Consider the following 24271-nt stretch of genomic DNA (forward strand, 5'->3'; position numbering starts at 1 on the left):
TGGTCGCCCCGACCAGGGCTTAGTATCCAGAAATAATTTTGTCTTGTTCCACCATCTGACTATCACAATAGGCCAACCAATGAGAGTGCAAGGCAGTCTGGAAATTTTCACAATGCTAGAATTTTTAGGAATTTAGCTGATAGTATAGCTAATATTAATGACATTCAGATTCCCGCACTTAATCTAGAAGACCTTGCAGTGCAGTGTGTGAGACTGAAGGGTGGATGGTGAGAGGGTAGAGCAATATCTGCTTCAAATTATAATTGCAAGCTGTGTTCTCCACATTGGAGACCGCAAGCAAAAGAACTTTGCTCATGTAAAGAGCTCTGGGCACTTAAGCAGTATACAAAATGCCCCTAAATAACCATAGGCACGTTATCAAAAATACCTCATGTGCTTACATTGAGATAAGGGTACAGTGTTTTCATTATGAGCTTTGCCTAATGTTCCGAGTTGCTTGTCATGACCCAGCAGGCTGCCTGTTCTATGTTGGGTGTTTTTTACATGCAACACTGGTTTTGCATAATTTTAAGGAAAATGGTGGATGCGAATTTACTCTGGAGGGTAAGTCAGTAGTAACATCATCCCTGGGCTGCACATTTTCACTATGCAGGGTATATTTTGCATGTTTTTTGTATAGTCCATGCAGTAAAATTCAAGGCTATTTCAGGGCAAGTGGGGGTTCATTGTCTCCATGCAGAATTTGTTAGAAATGTGTTGTAGAGCTCTATTAATTTAAAATAGTTGGGGGATGAGTTTGCACTGTATAAGATGACTTTGGCTTTGGCCATATATAGGACCTCTTTTCTAACAATAATGAAGAAAGTTATGTTTCTGCTGACAGGCTCACTGCAGAAATGCACTGTTCCTTGTTGCCTCAGCTTTTCAGTGTGGTGGCCAGAGTGACAAGACATCAACTCAACTTTGGGATTTGAGGGATCAAAGTATCTTGGCTTCTACCAGCCATCATTTTCACTATCATGCACTGTAAGGGGCTAGGGCCAGAGGGACCAGACCAGCAATTGTTTTGTGCTACTGGAGGCAGTCTTCCCGATCTTTGTGCCCAAATGTAAGGGAAAGCATAATTGTGGAGAGAAAAGATATTCAAGAAGAATACTAGCTCACACCCTGCCCCCAAGCTGGTAATGTACAACTCCAGGAGGAAAAATAGTTTGAATAAATCACAGTACAGCATGAAATACCAATAACATTTAATACAATGTTATTTGCCAGAATTTTCTGCAGTACTGGCTGCTGCAGCCTGAGTATTTTTCAGAGACAGAAGTCAATGAAGATGTCTCTACAAGAACTCACTCATGCCTCTGCATAAATCAAAGAGTACCTGGCTGTTAGGTACATCCTTGTGGAACTGTCAGTCATACAACTATTGATACTCTGCTGTGTACAAGCCATATCTAAGATGAACTGTGCCCCATGCTAAAATCCTGACTAGTTTGTTATCGGTAGGTGGCTCAAGTCCAGTTTGTCTTTAGATTCCTTGTATGCCATATTCATATCCTTTTGTTTTAGTGTGGCACAGCGTGGCAACCTGGTTTTGAACCTGCTCAGCTATCCCCGATTCCCTCAGATAGAATTAGGTTTCTGTCTGATTCTAGGGCTTCCTGTATGTTTTTGTCTCCCCAGAACAGAAAATCCAGAGTCTCAGGACAGCTCCAGCTGGAAGCATGGCACAAGGCTAGAACAAAATGCCTGATTCTTGGAGCATACAAATGGTTATAGACAGTGCCAGCTTTTAGATAGGAATGTGGCATTCGATCTTTGTGACCTCAGAGAAGCACAAGGCATGTAGGTAAACAAAACAGCCAGTTGGAACAGGGTGCAGTCAGAGGGAAGCTGGGGAGCTGCCAAAAGGTCTGCAGCACAAACACAATCACACAAATATTACTATATTTTAATTTACTGCAAAGGTGACATTACTGCCAAAAAACACACAACAACAAATCACCAGCTACATTGTAATAAAATACAGTACTACATAATTGCCAATTTATTTACGTCAATTAAATCCAACTTAAAACCAAGTCAATCAGCTATGGACCAAGCTGTAGATTTCAGAAAGGGTGCCAATAGCTTTCCTAGACATATAGCAGCTAAGAAAAGTACTCTCCACCTCTAACACATCCCTGTAACAGTGGCCTACCTAGTTGAGTGTAATTAGCAGGGATCCAGGTTTTTGGTTTGCTGCCGAAAATTGCACATTTTCCTTTTAATGGAGAAAGATGTGGATTTTCCCATGTAATGGACTAAAACATGGATTTTCCAGTGTTATGGAGAAAAATACGGGAAACCATGGGTTTCACCTTGCAGGCTGGAGGAGTTCCAGCCTGCAAAGGGCTAATTACGACTGGGCAGGGGGAGGAGGATGGCGATCAGGCAGAAGTACCACGTGCATGTGCATGCATGTGCACATGCACATGGCAGCCAGGCAGCAGTGGAAAGCAGCTTCCTGCAGGTAAGTCCATGGGGCCGGGCAGCAGGGGAACGGGGGGGAAGGGACATAGGCCACGTGTTGGGTGGGGACAGGCAGGTGCACAGGCCATGTGAGGGGAAGGGCATAGGCTACACAGGTGGGGGGGGGCACATGCCCCCCAAGATTTCTTGTCCCACAATGGGGTGTAGGACTCTACCCAGGCCAGACCAGTTCTGGGCAGGAGCTGCCTCCATGGCCATCACCACCAGGTGAGGCACCCTCTGCCCTTCCAGCAGCACCAGGGTGCATAACTCTACACCACTGGAACTGCTGTGCCTCACTATAGTGGCACAGCACTCCCTCCAGCACTGGCTCCTGCTTAGAGCTGATCTGGCCTGGCTGCAGCCCTGCACCCTACACCCCACTGTAGGTAGAGAAATCTTGGGGGGCACATGCTTCTGATGCCTCCCCGCCTTCCCCACACACCCACTCCCTGTTTCACATGCTGGGAGCATGGGCAGCGGGTCAGAAGTGAGGGACACAAGGAGGACTTGGGGGCTGCAGGTTTGGAGTGAGGGGCATCAGCAAGGACAGGGAACTATGGGTCAGGAGTGAGGGGTGCCGGCAGGGCTGTGGAGTGGGAGTGAGGGGCACCAGCAGGGGCACGGGCATATCAGGGGTGCTCAATGCTACAAAGCACCAGGGAGGAACAACCACAGCTGGACCCATGTTCTGGTGAGTGAAGGGGTAGGGACAGCTCTGATTTTCCATTATAAAATACCCAAAATCAAATGCCAAAATGTATAGATATTTAGAATTTATTATGGTGATTGAGGCACTGGTAGGCTTCCAAATCGCTTTAAACTTGTAAATATCTCTCTAAAACACTGTATTCAACTGATACCATATATAGATCTCTATAGATCTATCTATATCTATATCTAGAGAGAGATAAGCATTTCATTTTAATCATGGAAAAATGCGGTTTTGGGATTTTTTTAATCAGAGAATTTGCAGTTTTTAAACTGAGAACACCAGGATCCCTGGTAATTAGTAAGATTGTAATCAAGATCTGTAAACAGGATAGAAGAACAGTTTGTTCCTTGCCCGGTGAAGAGTAAGTAACAGCTGAGAGACTCTTCCCCCATGCATCATCCTAGACCTTTCCCAAATATTCTTCTTTGTCTTGCAAAGTGGAACAAGGGAGAAGGGTAGCTCAGCAATCTGCTATTGAGTGTGCAGCCTCTATCTAGAATGTAGAGCCTTATAATTTCATTCCAACTCCTTTAAAGAGCATGGCTTTTTCTGCATCAGTTTTTACTAATAGTTGAAATACATGGAATAGTAGTACAGTGGTGTGACTTGGTTCCCTTCCCAAGGGCTTGCTCTTCAGGAAATGAGTGTTTCAGCCACCAAAAGTACGGCTGGTCTATACCACAGCAGTGTGCAACTAGGGAGGGCTGTCCTGAGATGCACCCTGCCTTCATGACCTCCCAGACTATGGTAGATAGAGTAGTTGGCTTTGTACAGTACTTTGTGAGCACCTGCCTTTCAGGAGAGCTATACTAAACTGGCTAAGATACTTTCAGTTCAAGAGATAGTACATGTGTAGAAAACAGTTCATGTCAGTATGGTTCTCCCCAAGACCATTCTAGGATAAGATAGATATGCTTGTTGTTTTCTCATTAAGCCTCTGCAAAACTTTCTTTTTAAGAGGCAAGGAAGCAATTCCACCCATCCCTTAAATGTGCCATATTCCAAAGTACCACTGTACCATCTTCCCCTTCAAAAAGCACTAACCTCTAAGCTATCATCTCTTCCAGAGAGCTCTGCAAAACAGCAGACATCACTGCAGTAGCATGACAGCTGAGCTATCTCTGCCCTAAATTTAAGATTATACAACCCTTCCCCCATTTAGAAGCCAGAAATACTGCAACTCAAGTTTCAAGCTACAACAGGAATATGTTAGGCCCTTTAAAAACTGTCAGTCTTCTTTCAGGACGTGTGAAAAGGCAGCAAATTCTGGTATTTCTAATGTAGTGCAAAAATACTGTCAATACACTTTGCAGTTACTCAAACACCAAAATGCCTTTATTATCTTTTTCTATGCAAAGGTTCTCACTATAAGACCACTTACAAGTCAAGATGACTCATAACAAGATTATCAAATACCATTTGACCTGTGGTGTTAGTCTTTTCTAGAGCTGTTGTACCATCTTCCCCCAAAGCCTGCATCCACTTAGAGAAACTCTACAACTGGAATGTGGAGGGAGGAAGTCTTTGGGTATAACCTGCTCTTTATTCTCACAGAAGCAACTACAAGGAAACAAAATATATTCCAATACACTTTTAAATGTGTTCCTGTGAACTTTTGTTGGTCCCTTGCCCTTCAGGGCTCCCTCTTTTAATAATTAGCTTATTCCTCATGCAAGATCTAGTAGGTTACCCAAATGAACTTGTACCATGGCTGTCTACCTTCTAAGTATGCCCAACGCCCTGGTATGCCCCACCTTTGGGTATCCCACCTCACCCTAAAATCCCTGGCCATAAGGTGCGCCACTGCAACATGCCTCTTAGGCCCACCAGGCTCCCCTAACACTGCAGGCTGTGCTGCCCCACCTCGCTCCCTGGGGTGCAGAAGGGGAAGCCAGAGGGAGAGGGAGAAGGAGCCCAGGGCCCCCAGCTGCTTCTGCAGCTGAAGCAAAGTAGGGAGCAGTGGCTGGGTAGAAGCCCAGGGGTGCCAGCTGGGCAGCCCAATTTGTACCATTTTCTGTGCTTTTGGGAGGAAGGGTATTAAATGACCATTAGTGACTTCAAGGACACCACATTGTGGATACTGAATTTTCTTCTACATTAAATTATTTTAGTTTTAAAGTAGAAAAAAAAAATCTTCCCAAAAGGTGACATACCCTTGAAATCAGTCTTGTCAAGTCACTGCATTCCTGCCTGTTAAAAAGAAGATACAAAAAAGCAGACTAGATTCTCTTGCTTCCTGTAAATTGGCATAAATAGCGGAAAAGCTCAGGAAAAAAAGATATATAGGGACATTTTGTACTGTAGCCTCTCTCAAGAACTGACAAGAGTTCACTTAGCTGAAATGATCTTTGATAATGTTCTAATCCAAATCGCAGGAAAGGCAACTAGTCTGGTAGACATTATTTGCTAGAAATAACTTTTAAACATAACACTGAATGTTATTTTGAGGTACTTAACTCAGGGAATTATAAAAATGAGAGAGAGGGTAAAAAGTGATTAACTGCAACTATCTTTTTTTATGAAAATCCTCTCATTACTCATTAAGAAGTATTAGCAAATTAGAGCTAAGAGGTGACATTCAAACAACCAAAGGTCAAATGACTTCTTTAAGTCTCCTTTGATTTTCTTGTATGGAGGGCAGAAGGGGGCCAATTCCACTTTAATGATATATTCTCCCTGTAGTGCCAATAAAACTTACTAAAGCAGGTAGCTGTTTTAGAAAATTCACTGCACAAATGAATGTTCTTCTCCAGAAGCCTTTTGATTATAGAAATGTGGCACAGGAAAAAAGCAGTTAATAGTTAAATGGATTGGTATGATCCCACCTAATTTTGCTGCCTCAGTAATCTGAATTTTTATAAGTGGTTAAAGCCGGAGAGCCAGGGAAGGCTGCTATTTACACTATATGGCATTCATTTTTAAAAGGATTCAGGAAATAAGATAGCAGAAGTGGGGGAGCACTTTAAGTTCAGAAGCGACATGTACATGTGATTTTAATTGCATTATTTAATATACTAGCAAGTTATTTGCGGTTATACATTTTCACGTAATATGCAATTTATTTTCTGCACAAAATTATTAGTGTTTTTAGTTTACAATAGTGAGTAACTAGGAATCTTCTATTTACTTTGATTAAAAACAGAGACTCTAGAATTGTTAAAGAATCCTTCAGACTCTTACCTCAGCTGCTGAAACAAAGGAGTCTGTTGATGCAATGCTCAATGTATCTCGCAGGCAGAAATCATCGGTATTATCCTTCACAGTGATGTCTGTATCTTTATCTTAAAAATGAAAAGACTGTTTACTAGTTTGCCATTTTCTCTGTCTAAATCTCCAATTTAGCAGTTAATTTTGAACTTAAGTGGATTTTTTTAGAAAGCCTTCCTTTAACTGTGCAGCAAGATCTTAGATACAGTATTTTTGCATATAAAATTGATTAAGCAACTTATGATGCAGCAAATTCATTGACAACTTCATACTTACTAGAGTACTGGTTTTGGCGAGACACCTAGAATGCTACATACAGTCGTGTGTAAAAAAAAAACTATTGTATCCTACTTTAATTCCTCAACATGTGCGTTTGCTAAATTATCTTGCTTTTCCTGAGAAGGTGGCCTTGTAAGTGCTTCAACTACTTTTACAATGTAAGAAAATTTAATTGGAAAAAATAAGGCAAAATTTCTCTATGGGTTTTGTCTCTTCCCTGACTCCATCAAAGAAATCTACTACATTGCTAGATTTATTTAAAACCTCAGCTAAGGCTTAATAAGCCTTTCAGTAATAAATATAGTAACCAGGAAATATTACTTATTTTACCCAAAACAAAATTAGAAGCTGAATTAAAAAAAAAAAAAAAAAAAAAAAAAAAAATCTTAATTGGGTTCATCTGTTAGTTTCTAACTGTCAAATCCTTCCAGGAAATACTCAGTAAATCTTACTGCAGGTTTTTTATTTCTACTAATATATAATTTTTTATATACGATTGATATTTCAGTGATATCTTAGTAGCTGCATTTATAAGGAAAATAGATTGGAATTCTTGCTAAACAGAGACATTCAGTATATATATATTTTTTATATGTAAGTGTACCCTCCCCCCATGCACTTTTTGTATTTTATTCAGATGGATCAATCATCAAATTAAATTTAGGTTCTTTTTCCAACCAAGGTTGTTGTTTTACCTTAGATTTCCCTTTTCAGTAATCAAAACATCCCTTCTCCTCCATTCCCCCAAAATGCCTAGAAAATATTTCTATTAGCATGTAAGTTTGGTTGAAAATCCTAATTGTGCCTAAATCACACTTATTTAAATCTACAATAGATTATTTCAATTTTCATTTACTTTCAGATTTTAAGTCGCTATAATCCCACTAGTGTCTATGGTTTTGTCTTCATGGTACAGAAGCACCTTCACAGAAGAATTAAATTCATAAGTCATTAAGTCAGACCTTGGCTTGATGTGGCTCATGCAACACTCACTGGAGCACAAGCATTTATCTCGAGTTACTTTACCTTCAGACATTACACATATACTGTTAAAAGTCTGTTTCATTTCCAACAGTCAGCAGCGACCAACTTCTCAATGTCATCCAGATCAGTTACTATGGCAATTCTTTATAAAAAAAAAAAACACTATTACATACCAAAGTGGCTAGATGCCAGCTTTATTGGAACAGTTTACTCATCAGCTGAAATGCTCCAATCCACATAACTCCTATTTCAGTGATTATGGTTCTATTAGTTATAGCTTTAAAACAGCAGTTTAAAACTCATGCAGAATAGGTATCTGTGTTTGAGAAGGCCTTATGAGGAAAATACTAAAATTCTGGCCAAAGATTTTGCTATGCTGCATTCAATTTTAGTTAGACTGAGTACAATTTTTAATCACAATTTCATTGATACACATTCTAATTCTCATGTTAGATACTTTAATTTTATGGCTTCTTCTCTCCCTGCTAGCCTACTTTTTCTTTGATGGAAACAAAATTATTGCAACATTCTAGATGGATTGTTCAGGCATCAAAAAAACCCATATCCTGTACTAGAATTTGTAGAACAGGGGGTAGCAAAAGTTCCCAAAGTGTGGTCCACAAAGTACTTGCTGGAGGTCTGAAGACAGCAAGCTTTGTAATATGATGCTGCCTCCTCCTTATTTCTAGCTCATAATATGCATTAATTCCCACCTACAATTACATTAAGTGTGTTATACTATTACTTTTCCACATAAACAATTGCTGCAGCTGCAACAGCTCTGTGGAAGGGAGGGTTGCAAGTAGATAAAGTCTGGCTGCAGAATTTTCCGTTCAATCTTGCCTTACTGCAGAATTGTTTTCCAAGTTAAACTTTCCATTAAAAACAAAGTTTTTCCTCTCTTGTTATTGCGAAAGAAGACCCTAAAACATGAACTGAGACGAAGCCAAAGCTGCCTTGTGTTTCTGATATACCCAGGTCTTCGGTCTGTAAAAACTGCATAGAGAATCTGAACTGCCCTATTCATGTTTGTAATGTGAATTCAGTGACCTATTGATGACAATGCAAGTGTCAATATTGTTAACCATTTCATTACATACTGAATATTTTAGCAGGAACATCCAAATGGGCCTAATTCTCATGTACACAAAGACCACTGTGGAGTCATTTTATTGTAAGTGACACTCAGGCATACTGAGGCATTTATCTCACAAAAACAAATGCCTCCAGTATCTTCTCATGTAAAAAGTCCCAATAGCACTATTACCCTCCTCACTATCCCAAGATATTCCTTGACAACAGCTACATAGTAACGTTTATTTAAAAAAAAAAAAAAAAAATCTCTGCAGCCCACTGAAAACTAAAAATGAATAAATAAATAAAATCTTAATTTGACATTATGCATATTTTTTGTTGTTCTCACACAGGGAGGAGTGATAGGAATTACTAAATCAATTAAGTAAGAGGAATAATGTAATTTAAACTATTTTTAATGAAAATGGAGCAGCATCGTAATTTCCAGTTTGTTGCACCATGGTGCCACAGAACAGATACAGAACTGACACAAAATTTAGTTTTAACTTGCTACAAAGGGTCACGGAGCCTTGGTGATGCGATTCCGAAAGAGAGGGGAAAAAACCAAACTAGCCTATACCATTGAGAATCCGAGGTGTCACAAAAAATCCCTGTATTAATGTAAGTTCACATTATGGAAAAGTTTCAGAACCACCACAACAGAAGAAAAGCGTTCTAGGACTCGAGATGAAGGTAGAAATGAAAAGTTTGGTCATTCTGGAGTATTTGTGCTCCTATACACTTTGAATAGAACATATTACAATCATTTTAAGCTTTTAAATTAAACCAATAATTGGCGACACGTAGGGGAGATCGGCCATGCATCCCCTGGAAGCGCGAGCAGTAAAACTGGAAGTGCTGGTCGGCAACTCCCCCCCAGACTTGGGAGGCACCAGTCCTCCATGAAACCGATAAACTTTGCCAACTTGTTGATATTTGGACACTGGGGGTAACATTTTCCAGAGGAAAAAAAAAACCTAAACAAATTTTAGCACTGATGCAGTTTTTTCTAAAAAACTGACCCTTGAGCAGATGACTTCCACCAGACATAGTACCTGAAATACTATAGCCATTTCAGTTTTTCAGTATATTTTACAGGACTTTTAGTTAGAGGTTTTGTCAGCAGTTTACTAGTTTTATTAGCAATTTACATTTTTAAGGTTTCCCAGATTGTAAGGCCTGAAGGGACCTAAGAAGATCATCAGGTCCAGCCCCTTGTGCCAAGCAGGAAAGATAACTGTGGTCAGGTGACCCCAGCCAGGTGACTGTCCAGTCTCTTCTTGAAGATTGGGGGAGTTGCTGTTCCCCCGAGCACCACCAGGAGTGACCAGAAATAAGAGTCACAAGCTGGCAGAGGGTAGGTTCAGGTTAGATATCAGGAGGCGCTACTTCATGGTCAGGGCGGCTAGGGTCTGGAACCAACTTCCAAGAGAAGTGGTGCAGGCTCCTACCCTGGGGGTTTTAAGAGGAGGTTAGATGAACACCTTGCTGGGGTCATTTGACCCCAGTACTCTTTCCTGCCATGGCAGGGGGTCGGACTCGATGATCTCCCGAGGTCCCTTCCAGCCCTAATGTCTATGAAAATCTATGAAATCTATGAAATCTCCAGGGTGACTGCATCACCTCTGGAAGGAGCTGATTCCACAGTCTGGACACCCTGACTGTGAAGAAGTTTTTCCTAATGCTGAGCCTGAATCGATCTTCCAGGAGTTCACGGACATTACTCCTGGTTTTCCCCTCAGGTGCCCTAGTGAACAGTTGCTCACCAAGGCCTTGATGTGCTCTCCTAGCGTAGTGGTAAGCTGCTACCAGATCCCCTCTCAGCCTTCTTTTCCTCAGGCTGAAGAGTCCCAGATCCCTCAGCCTCTCCTCGTATGGCTTGCCTTTTAGGACTCTGATCCTCTTCTTTGGACTCTCTCAAACTTGTCCACAGCCTTGTTAAAGTGTGGTGCCCAGAACTGGATGCAGTACTCCAGCTGCAGTCTCGCCAGTACTGAGTAGAGCGGAAGAATCACCTCCTTGGCTTTCCTGGAGATGCACCAATTGATGCATGCCAGAGCATTATTTGCCCTACTGGCTACAGCATCCCACTACCAGCTCATATTCATACTGTGGTCTATTATTACCCCCAGGTCCCTTTCATTTGTGGTGCTGGTCAGTTTGGTACCGCAAAGCCTGTAGGTGTGTTGGGGGTTGCTCCTCCCAAGGTGGAGCACTTCACTTTTTTCAATGTTGAATGTCAAGCAACGTTGGACTTCAATAGTAGTGCCATTATTTGATCTTTTCATTAAGAAATACTATTTCTGAATTCCAGATGATTTCCTTATTTAAAGATGTGCCAACCAAGACCAAATATAGTTGTCTATAGCAAATTTTGTTATGCGAGTTAAAAAAAAAAAAAAATCTTTACCCTGATTGCCAGTTTGATTCTCCCACACTAACCAGCTGGCATTGATATTGGTATTTAACAAGATCTCTTGCTAATTAAAGATCAGACAGTTTCCAGCCTCCATTGCAGGTTAATGCAGTAAGATGTTGTAGCAGTACCTTGTGCATGCTCTAAACTGTAGAATTTCCTGAAAGTTGTTAGATTGCACATTGGTAGGAAGGAACCAAAAGTAAGAGCATAAATCACCCTGCTCTCTGGTAATCCTTGACAAGCAGCTCAATGGCCTTACTACTGAAATGTCGATAAATTATTCATGTTGGATTAAATTAATGTATAGGAGATGTGGTATTTAGCATCCAGATAAAACAGGACAGGCTGCTTTATAAATTCCTAAGCAAAACATATTCTTTCCTCCTAACCAAAAAGGTGGATCTAGAACGAAAGCTAATAAAGACAAATGTTACTATTTCACGTTGGAAAAAAATCAAAAGACAAAATATTTTTCAAGTTTATTTTAAGCAACAAAATGGAAGTTTCTTTATTAGAACTGCATGTGAGCAATATAACTAATCTACAACTGAAGCAATAATCATAACTGAATTTTTAAATTGTGCACATAAGATTTCATCCATAACAACCTTTTTTAGAATTTAAACTATATGGATTATGGGAGTTTTAAGTTTTTACACACAGAAAATGCATGAGCTTTTACTAATAAAAGAAAGGAGACACATTTTATGACATTTAATAGCCATGCTGAACAGCAGAAAACTCAAACAATCTTCTGATTTTTGTTTGGATATATCACTTGCAAAGAGTCTCCACTAAAGCCAAAAAAAAAAAGCCTGGTCAAATATTTCTGGCCCTCTGACTATTACTGCCTTGATCTTCTAAGATTCTTTTAGCCAAGCAGGTGCTTACTGACACCAAAACTATTCAGAAAACACTGCATTATGACAGTGTTAGGGCAAAAAATAAGTTACAGCTGAAGTGCATTCTGTACAAGTGTTGAGAACATTACTAGATACAAGAACATGAGAAATAGAGACAGTAGCACAAAGAAAGTCCAGGAATGAACAGCTGCTAGAAAAACCCGCCCACTGGAGGCTGCATCTGCTGGTTTAAGTAGACCCAAGTTCTCAAGTAGTCTAATACCATAGTTATTTTATATGCTTCTCACATTCTATTTTTATTTGAGAAGCAATGGATTTTTAAAGACCATCTTACCTTCATAAAGACATTGAGGTCAGTTTTGCAGATGTTCTGTTGACAAAAGTAACAGCTATAACAGGGGCAGGCAAAGTCTGGCCTGTGGCAGAGTCCATTTCCCAGCAACCCCTGACCATATCCCTGCAGCTGGTTTCCATGGAGACAAGGTCCAGCAGCACTGGCAGGCCAGGCAGCCGGGCAGGGAGCTGCTCCAGGGCTGGGATCTTGTAGCCATGACAGCATGGTTTGGAACTGGAGCAGAGCTGCAACCTGCTGCCCACACACCCTGGGCAGGGGCGTGCAGGCAGTGGAGCACGGTATTGCTCCAGCTCTGGACCATGCTGTCATCACTGCAAGATTCCAGCCTCAGTCACGGAAACCCCCCAGCCCAGTCACATGCCCTGCAAGCACTCCACAGAAACCCTCGCCCCTTGCTGTCATGGTGGCACCGCTACTGGGTTCTCTATGGAAACTGGCCATAGCAACGCAGGCAGAAGCTGCTGGGAAATGGAGTCTAGCTGCCAGCTGGATCCACCACTTTACCCACTCCTAAGTTAGAAGCCTTACATAAAAGTTACTGTCAAATCTATTTTATGTCTATTTATTTTAACATTATAACCCGAGTATTTTCAGGCCTCAGAGCTGATCCTCTGAACTCCCAAAGGAGTAGTCCACACTTCACATGCACCTTTGGATCTAATAGGGTGCAAGCATCAAGTATTTCAGTATGAACAGGGTGGTATGGGGAGTGTTTTCATGTACATGTTTGTGAAAGAAAGAACATGAATATCTGTGTATAAGGAGTTTACTGCAGGTTAAAAAGATTAGTCTTTAATGCCGCACAGTCTGAGGTTATTTTTTAAGCTGGAGAGTTTCCTAGTTAAAGTCTTCCTGTGAAAGTCCTGTGACTTGCACTCCCAATTCTCCCAGTAGGATAGGTCCTGGGGGTAAAAGGTTAGAGAGGCAAAGCAGATCTTTTAAGTAAATATAGTCAGTTCCACAGAGAACTCTAAAAACTAGAGAAGCAAGATCTGTGAGCTGAGATTAGACCAATTTATTGTTGGGAGAGTTATTAAGCTACCAGGCACAAAAAAAAGGCCTTCTTCAGGTCTGGAAAAGAAACAGATTTAGCCCAAATTAAATGATAGTTAAAATAATTAATATTGTACCTGTCTTCTTCATAAAGAAGCTCTCTCTACAGCCTTCCTAAATGCTCCCCCAGCTTTCTGCTTTTCTTTAGACCCTGCTGTGACCATTTAATTCAGCCCCATCTACAGAAACAATTGCTAGACCCTGCATATTCTTAGCAGCTAGCATGCTCCTGGGTATACAGTTACTCGGTGGTGTCGGCATTATCCCCAGGCTTGCGAGCGTGCTCCAGGAAGGGGGTAGGCCGGATGTGAGGCACCCCCAGGGAGGCACTTGAAGCCTGGAAGGTGGTCGGGCACAGCGAGGCAGGTGGCTCAATGCAGGAGCACCCCCTACTGGCCTGCTGCACCTACAAACTCTTATGCCTTTGTTATAGCAGATAGAAGTGAAAGTGGTTAATTCCTGGAGTCAGAGTTGAGGAACTAGTACAGTGGCTATCACAGGATCATAGGAAAGAAGTAGAACTAGAAGGGACCTCATAACATCATCTAATCCAGCCCCCTGCTCAAGGCAGGGCCAACCCTAACTAAATCATCTCAGCCAAGTGTCCGGCTAACCTGCTCTTGAAATGATGGAGATTCCACAGCATTGCTAGGTAGCCTGTTCCAATGCCTGACCACACTCACAGTCAGAAAGTTCTTCTTATTCTTCAGCCTAAATTTCCCCTGGTACATCTTGAGGACATTACTTCTAGTCCTGCCCCCTGTAGCCAGAGAAAAGCCCATCTTCATCCACTCTATAATTACCCTTTAGGTACTTGAAAACTATTATCAAATCCTGCCATAGTCTTCTTTTCTCCAAACTAAATATCCCTTGTTCTTTCAGCCTTTCCTCTTAAGTCTCGTCAGAAATCAGACCCCTGATCCTTTTTGTTGCCCTGTGCTGGACTTCTTCCAAACTGTTCTCATCATTCTTGAAGCCTGAGACCCAAAACCGGACACAGTACTCCAGGTGAAGCCTGACTAGTGCTAAGCAGAATGGAAGAATTCCTTTGATTTGGAAATGACACCCTTGTTAATACAAGCCAAGGTGTTGTTGTTGGTTTTTTGTTTTGTTTTGTTGTGGGTTCTTTTTGTTTTTGCAACAAGACCACACTGTTGGCCCATAGTGAACTTATGGTCCACCATCACCCACTGGTCCTTCTCTGCAGTACTGCAGCCTAACCAGTCATTTCCCAGTCTGCATTTGTGTATGCAGTTATTCCATCCCAAATGCAGGACTTTGCACTTGTCCTTCTTGAATCACATCATATTGATTGTAGACTATTTCTCCAGTCTATCCAAGTCATTTCTAGTCCTAGTCCTACCATCCAGAGAGTCTTCAACTCCATTCAAATTAGTGTCATTTGCAAATTTGCTAAGTGTGCACTCAATCACATCATCAAACTCATTAATGAAGAGGTTGAACAATACTGGACTCAGGACAGACCCCTGGGGAACCCCACTTGATACCTCCTCTCAGCTAGACACTGAGCCATTAAGAACTACTACTCACCAAGTACAATGATCCAACCAGTTATGTATATACCTTATAGTACTTTTGTCTAGCCATAAGAACTGCCATTTACTGGGTCAGACCATAGGTCCATCTTGCCCAGCATCCTGTGTCACACAGTGGCCTAGAGTGGATGCTGAAAGGGAGAGCGAACTGGGTATAACTACGGTTTTTTCCACTGATCCTCTCTCACTTGCAGCCTCAGGCATTTAAGGTCTAGGAACTTCTGATTCCTTAGCTTATTAATGAGAATGTCATGAAAGACAGTGTCAAAAGCCTTGCTAAAGCCACTGTTCTCCCCACATCTATAGCACATGTCACCTTATAGAAGGAAGTCAGGCTGTTCAGGCACTACTTGCTCCCTGTGAATCCATTCTGACTGTTCCTGAGCACCCTGAGCTTGGGGAGATGTTCAGTTTCTCTAGGGAGAGTCTCTGCTTGCTCTGGAGAAACTAAAAGCATACAGACGTTCATAATTTTTCTTCCAGATTAAAAGTGGCCACTCTGGAAGAAAAATAATTTGGGAACAGCTTAAGTGAAGTGGCTCTCTGGAGAATCTCACTCAGGAGACTGATCTTCTGAACAGGCAGCCAGTGTGATTTGCTGCTTCTCTATCTCCCTCCCCCACTCAAGCTTTGGGCTGGAAAAGCCCAATGCTAAAGCACTTAGGGGGCATGCTCTTCTCCTGGCTTGTTCCCTAACTGAATCGCACTGAAGCATTTGGTTGCAGGGAAGCATACAACCATTCACCCTGCCCATACTTAGCTGGGCTCCAAAACAACATGGGGGAGGAGAAAGGCTGGAGGACTTCGTGAACAGCACAGACCCTGTCCCCACCTACCCTGACCCTAATGATTCCTACCTACCTGCACTTAAACCTGCAAAGCATTCTGGGCTGCATGCTCTAGGGACCCCTGGAGGCCCAGTATCTGCACTGTAGGCTCTTTGCTTCTCTGTCTGAACTTCTGTACAGGTCAGTTTTTTCCCCCCTCAGGAAAACCAGAGTTGTCCTGGATGATCTGAATGTGTGCAGCTAATATTAAAATCTCAGCGAGAGAGGCAGGGCAAATAGGTTTAGTACAACAAATGGCACACCTTAACTCCTGTTGGTTGCCAGCATTTCTGAATTCTAATGAAATGAAAATATGCTTCTGGCATGTGTAGTAAACTGAACTTTCATGTCAACTGAGCTGCCAACTGAAGAACCAGGGCAGTGATTCAGTGGAATGGTGCCAAACTGGCTAGAATGGTTCCAAGTGAAGCACAGCAAAGGAGACCACATGAAACCCTCCTCTCTCTGTTGCTTTTTTAAGGACAGCAGGAAGCCCAAGAGCTTTTTATATCGGGTGCCAGAATCTTCCTTGCCACCTGCTCAGAAAAACACATGTTTGCAGACAGTGACCTTACTTCTGATGCAAGGAAAACAAGTACTGTTACTTAAAATGTAATCTCTCTGGACCATAGAGACTGTCTTTTGTATTCTCCATTTGCATAATGGGGTCTTGGTCCACAGCTACAGCTCCTAGATATTATATTAATCTGTTATTTTTAAATTAAAGTAACACCAACTTTTGACCCATTTCTCTAAATACTGAGAGAACTATATTTAGTAAACAAATTTGACCCTAATCTATGTGCATTAAATATTAGGGCTGTGCGAAACATCATCGTTTCGTTTTGATGTCCATTTTGCTGTTTCCAAGGGACAGTGTTTCACTTTGTTGTTTTGTTTCGTTTCATTTCAAAGCACTGTCCGGTTTCGTTTCATCGAAACTGTTTCGTTGTTTTGACCTTTTGCCCACAGGCTATAATGGGGAATCATGAAAATGCCCAAAACTTCGTCATTTCTTGCCTGATTCGGATGACAATTGCAGGGATGTTAGCCCCCTCTGAAGGCATGAAGCCTGCCAAGTTTCAAGGAGATAGGTGCAGAGGTTTTTCAGAAACCGCAGCTCAAACTGCAAAAAGCAAAACTTGTGACACTTTCTGGCAGCCTCCCATCATCCGGCACGCTGACCCGGGAGCCTGCACCCATGGGAGGGCTGCAGGGCTGTGCTGGACTCCTCCCGGGTGTGTGGGCCCCCGGATCTGCATGCCAAATGACAGGAGGCTGCTGCTGCCTGGGACCGGCACTGGGCGCAGCCTGCACCCAGTGCCAGGGAAGACTGATGCTGCCACTGGCCCCAGGGAGCAGCAGCAGCCTCCTGTCATCTGGTCTGGTGGCGGGAGGCAGGGGAGAGCCAGGACTGTGCTCCAAGCGGCTCCGCAGCTCCATGGACCTCAGCCCGGTGGCAGGAGACGGAGCGCAGCCCTGGCTCTGCCCGCTTCCCACTGCCAAGCTGCACTCCATGGGGCTGTGGAGCCCTCATTTAGTTTCGAGTGCCCTCATTTCATTTCAAAGCTTTTTGTTTCGTTTTGATTTTGCTGTTTCCAGCTTGAAACACTTTCAAACAGCTTCAAAAGGAAATACTTGGCCAAATTTTGCACAGCCCTATTAAATATGAGCTTGTCATTTTTGTTTCTACTATTGATTCTGCTTGATGTACGTGTAATGAATTTTTCTGAAAGTGCCAGTGATGTACATATGTGATATACATATACAGCAAGGCTCATTTGGTTGGAAGGTCTGCTCTTTCTGGATTTACTTATTCTCCTTTAAAAATTTAAATTTAACTCCTCTGTGCATCATAAACTTTTCACCAAGATCTCTCAACAAGTTTAGTGATCTCATGAGACTCATGTATAATCCAAATTTACATTGGTGATTTTCTCCCATTCACTTGGATAGTATAACTGCAATTACTGATAGGTAGCCAGTGGTGTAATCTCTTTGATAAAATCATATTTGATTTATATTGTCTCACAGTTATATTTAAACAGAATACTGGGATTGAAGTTAAACAACTGCACATCTTCTTCACTGCCCATATAATTTAAACTGCGAGTGGATCATGAAGCTATTAAAACCATTTTACAGCATAAATAGTTCCTAGATTAGAAAGCACCTTACTCACTTCAGTGGAAGCAGACAAATATATTACTTCTTGTGCTTATATTTTTAGTCTCATTAAGACTCCACCCCTTTGCTGCTCTGCCATCACACAATCAAATTTGGAACCTAATGCTGGTAAGCCCAATTTCAGCTATATCAAATTAGCTGTTGTTTGATGCAAGATGCTTCAGCTCTGTAAAGAAGCCTATCTTTGTGTTGTACTATCTTAAGCTCTCTAATATGCTTCTCCATGTCAGCAAGCACATTCCTAATACTGGTTTTCAACTGCCAGTTACGAAGGTAACCAAAAAAAAAAAAAATCCTGTTGCCACTGGTGAGCTGAAAAATCACACTTAAATATTTATACAGACTTACAATTTTTCCATATGGCTGCTTTTCTTTGCTAGATACTGAAGCCAAATAAGTGGGTCCTGCCTGGTTGACAGCTTGAAATCCAATCCAAAAAATACTGCCTCATTTATTGAAGAACGTTGACTTTTCACCATTCAGTGTTTTCAGGCCTGAAAACTGATGTATTGATTTGCCTTCTGTACCCAATAAATTAAATAAATTGAAGTTTATCCAGATCTTTCACAGTTAATTCAAGTAGACTATCAGCATGGCTGATTTCACTTTTTCCTTTCTTAGCTGTATTCTATTTTCCTGCCGCTTAGAAAGCATTGAATCTATTTTTGCCACAGCAAAGTCTCATTTGAATTCCAGAGATGCCTTTTCTAAAATCCAGGCTGTCCAGTGGGGATTTTATAACAGAGTGAGTGCCATGATGACTGCCAGACACCTCTGTCATCCGATTTGAACGTCACTGCCTTTTCTTAGATTTTCCACATATTAAAGACAAGTTTTAGAGTCTAGCCCTACTTCTACCTGTCTTTAAAATGTGGAAAAACTAGGAAAAGGCAGTGACATTCAAAGCTATTACACAGAGCTATTTCCTAGCAATTGGGGAACAACCCAACCATTTAGTGCGATGGCATATTTATGTATTCTGATGCAGGAATGACCCAAAATATGAAGTCATTTTGAAAGGTAGGGAAAAGGAAGACTAATTCTAGTGCTTCCCCATCTAGGGTTAACTTTATTCCTCCAAATTCCAGCCCCAATGTCCCCTCTCCGGAGAATGCAAACAGTAATCCTCAACAGATTTTAAGCAGAGAAGGGTTCTTATCAGGTTGAGGGGTGAAGGTTAAAAGGTTAAGAGATTTTTTTCTCCTCATACCTCAGATCTGTTTTTCACTTTAAGAAACCTGCTGTAGTTAAAATGAATGAGATAGTAACATGAAGCACGAGTAGTCTCAAGTCAGCATAGCACTTAAGTGCATAATCAGTTAGCCCCTAGTTCCCTCCTAAGCAGCTCTGCTAGTTTCTTCTCCTCCACACACACAGCTTACCCTACTGAAGCAGCAGACAACAGAGAGAAATCAATACAAGTACCATTACCAGGAAGTGCTACCTAGGAGCTTTGTATTCTTCAAAACAGATCTTCATTGGTCTTCCAAGAGCTCTGCCAATTGCACGTAAATCAGTGGCCTTGAAACAGTTCAGTCTTTTTGCAGAGATGAGAAACCTCTGCTTGTTTTATCAGGAACATCAGCAACAAAATCTAGGAATGCAGGAACATTTCTAATTTCACTTAATACCAACCTAAAAGTCTGAGATTACCAAGCAGATTGCACTCTAAGGCTAACCACCATATTTAAGCAGTCTTATACATTACATTAAACCACCTTTAAAAAAAATCATTATAGAATGGTATATAATCTTGTATATACTCAAGCGTAATTAATCAAGGTAACAGCCCAGGAACAACTATCCCCACTTACATTCTAAAGCAGCTTTGCAAGGTAAGGGACATTCTATTGAAATGCCTTTTAGACAAAATCTACTTTTGATATTTAGAGAAATTCTTACTAGAGGTAATTCCCGTTTTTGAAAGCCAAAATATGCTATTGATCATCAGTTTGCATAAAACGTCACATACTTCTACTCCAGATAAAAACAACAACTAACACTTCTCTCACCAGTTCAAGCAGTCATTTGGGCAGTATCGTTCCTCTTGCTACAAGTACACTTACACACTTATAAAGTATACATGCAATTGCATACAAATTATGAAGTGATCCTTTTTTAATAAGGTTATATCTAAATATCAACTGGTTAAAAATTGCCACAATTACTTCAGAGGAAGCAAAAGTAGTTTTTTTTTCACTTTAAGATGAATCTTATTTCTCTCTATCCCATTGTCAGTAAACATGGTAAAAAAAACCTGGTATGACAAAAATGTATATAAGCATCAAAATAGCTAGTATTGAAGGTTTAACATAGTCAATCCCCTCCACACTGCCAAAATATGCAGGAAAATAAAAGTAAAATGGTATACATGAAGTAGTGATCACTGCTACAAAATTACAGTGAAATATAGCCTGGTACATACACGGTTCCATAGTGTACAAAGTTATCAGAAGACTGTCATTCCTCACTTGCATTACTTCAGAGGAAACATTTAAGGCTTGATGTGTCCCACAGACCTCAGTCGTCACTCTCCTGCGTTTCTGTATTTGTGCCCTTGTGTACAGTTGGGTGCCAAACCATGTAGTTGCTGTGCAATGATCACTGATGTACAATGATCCCATTTGAAATAACATGAGTAGTAATTAGGAATCCTGGTTATCTTTGTGTTAAATAAGAAGCCTAACCAGTTTAAGAAAATTACTTTGTATTTGCAGGTGTAAACAAATTCTGGAAAAAAAAAAATTCGATCCAAGGTACTATACTGAAGATACTAAAAATATAACTTGTGATAATGATCTCAAGACTATCACTTCATTTTCACAAGCGAAGTCTGACTGAGGACCTAGAAGTTCCAAAAACAGTATCCCACAAATAGTGAAACAGGATCAAGTAATACTTAGACAAATACTAATCCTGTTTTGTTTGAAATTTGGCAGGGAAGGGGAATGATAAATATATGGGTAAACTAATAATAGTAAATATTTATATTTTGGTCTCAATCCATGAGGGCCCCACTGTGTTTGCTGATCTACACATTCAGAAAAAGGGAACCCCTACCAAGAAGATCTTCCAATTCGATGATGGGCAGAGGGACATGATGGGCTGAGACAGTGCCAGCTGACAGCCCTCATGGGACAACATGGTGAGACAGTCTTAGGAACATAACTTGCAAGCATCTGTTGAAAAATTGATGCCATTTTTAAAAGTGTATCCTTCTAAGTGGGATTAGAGATAGGAGATCCAGAGAGAGGGACAAGTCAAAGAAGACACCTGATTTACTAGCAGAATAGTAGTTTTATCTATAAAATCAAAAAAGTGGCAAGAAAAAAGTTTATGTCAGAATTAAGAAGAAATCTCAGTTTTGACCATGCATTTATGATGACAACTGAATCTCTATTAAGAAAGGTCAAGATAGCTCATCAGTAGAAGAAACTGAAGTTGCGAGCAACTAGTCTCAAAACACAAAACGAGTGTATTTGCATCAATAGCATATATTTGCACCAAAAGATAGCATGGTCTGTAAAACCATGGTTTTTTTTCTGCTTATAGCCCAGGACACTTGTTTTTCATTCTTAGGATCAGGTGTCTATTTAGAAATAAAGCACTCAGCACTTATGATATAGATGATATGCCTCTGAATGTATTACATGAAGCATAGTTGATACCTTGTCGAAACCTACAAGAAAAACATATAGGACGGCTGCATCTCCCTGATTCCTTTCAAATATGCAAGAGATAGGCACTGAACATTCCTGCTTTGTCTACATTACTATTTACAACTTTACCACATGCATCTAACAGTGGAACCACACCTGACCCCAGGTATTTTTAAAAACATATTGGGAACAAGAAATACCTATCATTAATGTTATTGACCAAAGGAATCTTTGAAATATCAGTGCCTTTTCCTGTCCTCATTACTCTTAAGGCCACAGAAAACCACAGTTTATCTAAAACAAAAAACGAAGTCAGTCATAAATATGGTGCACAAGCCCAATTAGAAGACTACATGATGGTACAAAATTTGAAAAATAAGATTTTGTGCTTCAAACATTTTTAAAAGGCAATTCACAGGGAAAAATACTACCCAGAAATGGATCAGAAATGTGTACATTTACATATTTTGGGCAGCACATAGTTTTTAAAAATGAAAGCTCTAAAAACAAACAAAACAAGAATCAAGGGCACCCAGAGATATCTCACTAGGTTTATCAAGGTCAGATTCCCCAAAAAAGACAACAAGAATTGGTACCTGTATAAAACATACTAATATGGATGATGGGATTACATGTGCAGTTAGCAAATTTGTGAATGACACCAAGTTGGGGGGAGTTCCAAACACTCTGGAAGGTAGGGCCAGGATCCAGAATGACCTGGATAGACTGGGAAAATGGCCTACATTCAACCAAATTAAATTCAACAAAGGGCAAGTGCAAAGTCTTCCACTTGGAATTCAATAATTGCATGCACAAAGGCAGTCTGGGAAGTGACTGGTTAGTCTCCATACTAAGACCTGGGGGCTTTAATGAACTATAAACTAAATATGAGGCACCAGCTTGCTCTTCAAAAAAAACAAAACAAAAACCAAAAAACAGGCAACAGCATACTGGGTTGTATTAAAAGAAGTGTCATTTGCAGATAAATGGAAGTGGTTCTTCCACTCTTACCTGGCAGAGGCAAGGCCCTCCTGGAGTACTGTGTCCAGTTTTGGGCCCCGCATTTCAAGAATGATGTGGACAGATCAGAAAGAGTCCAGTACAGAGAAACAAAAATGATTATAGGCCTGGAAAAGCATGAGTTGTGAGGAAAGAATTAGGAAGCAGAGCCAACCTGAGCAGAGTGCAGGGACCGGAGCAAATCAGGTTGTGTGGGGCCCTGCCCCAGCCCCAATCCCACGTGCTCTGGATGCGAAGAAACCGCTGGCACCAAGTGCTGGCAGCAGGGGAGCAGGGGGTAGCGAGTGGCCGGATGTGAAGCTTGCGGCAGCAGAGTCACCCTGCCCAACTCCATGGGGCACCCCCCAAAGCACAGGGCCTGGGGCGGTCTCCCCACACCTAGAGATGGCCCTGTCTGGAAGAGAAGATGGAGTGGGGGATCTGAAAATAGTCTTCAAATACCTGAAGGGCAATTACAGAAAGGATTTTTTCTCTGTGCCTATAAGAGACAGAATTAGGAACAATGGCTGCTGCAGAAGAAATTTAGGTTGGAGATTAAGAAAAGCTTTCTGACTGTGAGCGTGATCAAGCATTAGAACAGGCTACCTGGAGAAGTTAGGAAGTTTCCATCTCTGAACATTTCCAAGAGCAGATAGGACAGACACTTGGCTGTGATGGTTTAGTCAGGGATGATCCTGCCTTCAGCACGGAGCTGGTTAGGTCACCTTGTGAGTTCCCTTCCAGCCCTACACTCCTATGATTTTAAGAGCCTTTAACCTTCTCCATTCTCTTATACATTTCCTTAACTCTCCTCCTCCCAGAAAGTAGTAATAAAAATGATGAGATGATAATGATAATTTTAAAAGATCCATTTTTCTCAAACACTAAATGTTTATCCTATTTAGTGTTTTTATACTTCAAAAGTTCACACAGTACAGAAAATAACCACATGCCACTTCAAAAATGTTTTCTGATAATAATAAGTTGTGTCAGACAATTGAAAAGCTCCTCCCCAGGGGAGCTACAAAACTCATCCCAGAGAATGAACACTGAAAAGAATGCAATTACTTTAGAACATATTCTTACTAAACAAGTAATACCATAGTCACATATAATAATGGAACATCAGCTTAAAATTCATCTTAAAAAGGAAATCTTTGTTGCTTAATCACAATAATTAAAACACGTTGACATATTCTGCCCTTAGATTTCAACTTCGTGGGCAAGGTTTAAAAACTTATTAACTTTTCCCCCCCGTTGAGAAAATGGAAATTACAAGTAAACTGACATTCAACATCTGACATTCACTGGTACCTCATGTGCCACTGGACATTTATATTACCGTCATTTCAGGTCTCTGTGTATATATCCAAACTCTTTTTTTGCTTTATGAATTACAGGAACAGGTGTAGAGAAACATGCCAGGAATCAGCCTTTGACCTAAATTTAACTCCCATGTTGCTAAGAGCTTTATTTAGGGGTTATAGAATATCATAAAGCTCAAGAAATGCAGACTGCTGCCCCCTAGTGACATTCAAAATTTAAACTTAAGGCCATAAAGAACTGATCGCAATGTTTTCCACTTAGGTCAGTGACAACTGACCACTGTAGTTAAATTTTAA

General features: G+C 41.0%; 1 protein-coding gene across 3 annotated transcripts in view; it reads right to left on the minus strand.

The window, feature by feature from the left end:
- The window catches only part of MIGA1 (mitoguardin 1), a 60824-nt gene that overhangs the window by 20222 nt on the left and 16331 nt on the right, over positions 1-24271 (minus strand). For all 3 annotated transcript variants that reach the window (XM_019531237.1, XM_019531238.1, XM_019531236.1), the window contains one exon: positions 6368-6468. In XM_019531237.1, coding sequence (XP_019386782.1) covers positions 6368-6468 — 101 coding nt within the window. The remainder of the gene's footprint in view (positions 1-6367; positions 6469-24271) is intronic.

This window comes from Crocodylus porosus, unplaced genomic scaffold (genome assembly GCF_001723895.1).
Source record: "Crocodylus porosus isolate Cpor-Errol unplaced genomic scaffold, CroPor_comp1, whole genome shotgun sequence".
Classification (NCBI taxonomy): domain Eukaryota; kingdom Metazoa; phylum Chordata; order Crocodylia; family Crocodylidae; genus Crocodylus; species Crocodylus porosus.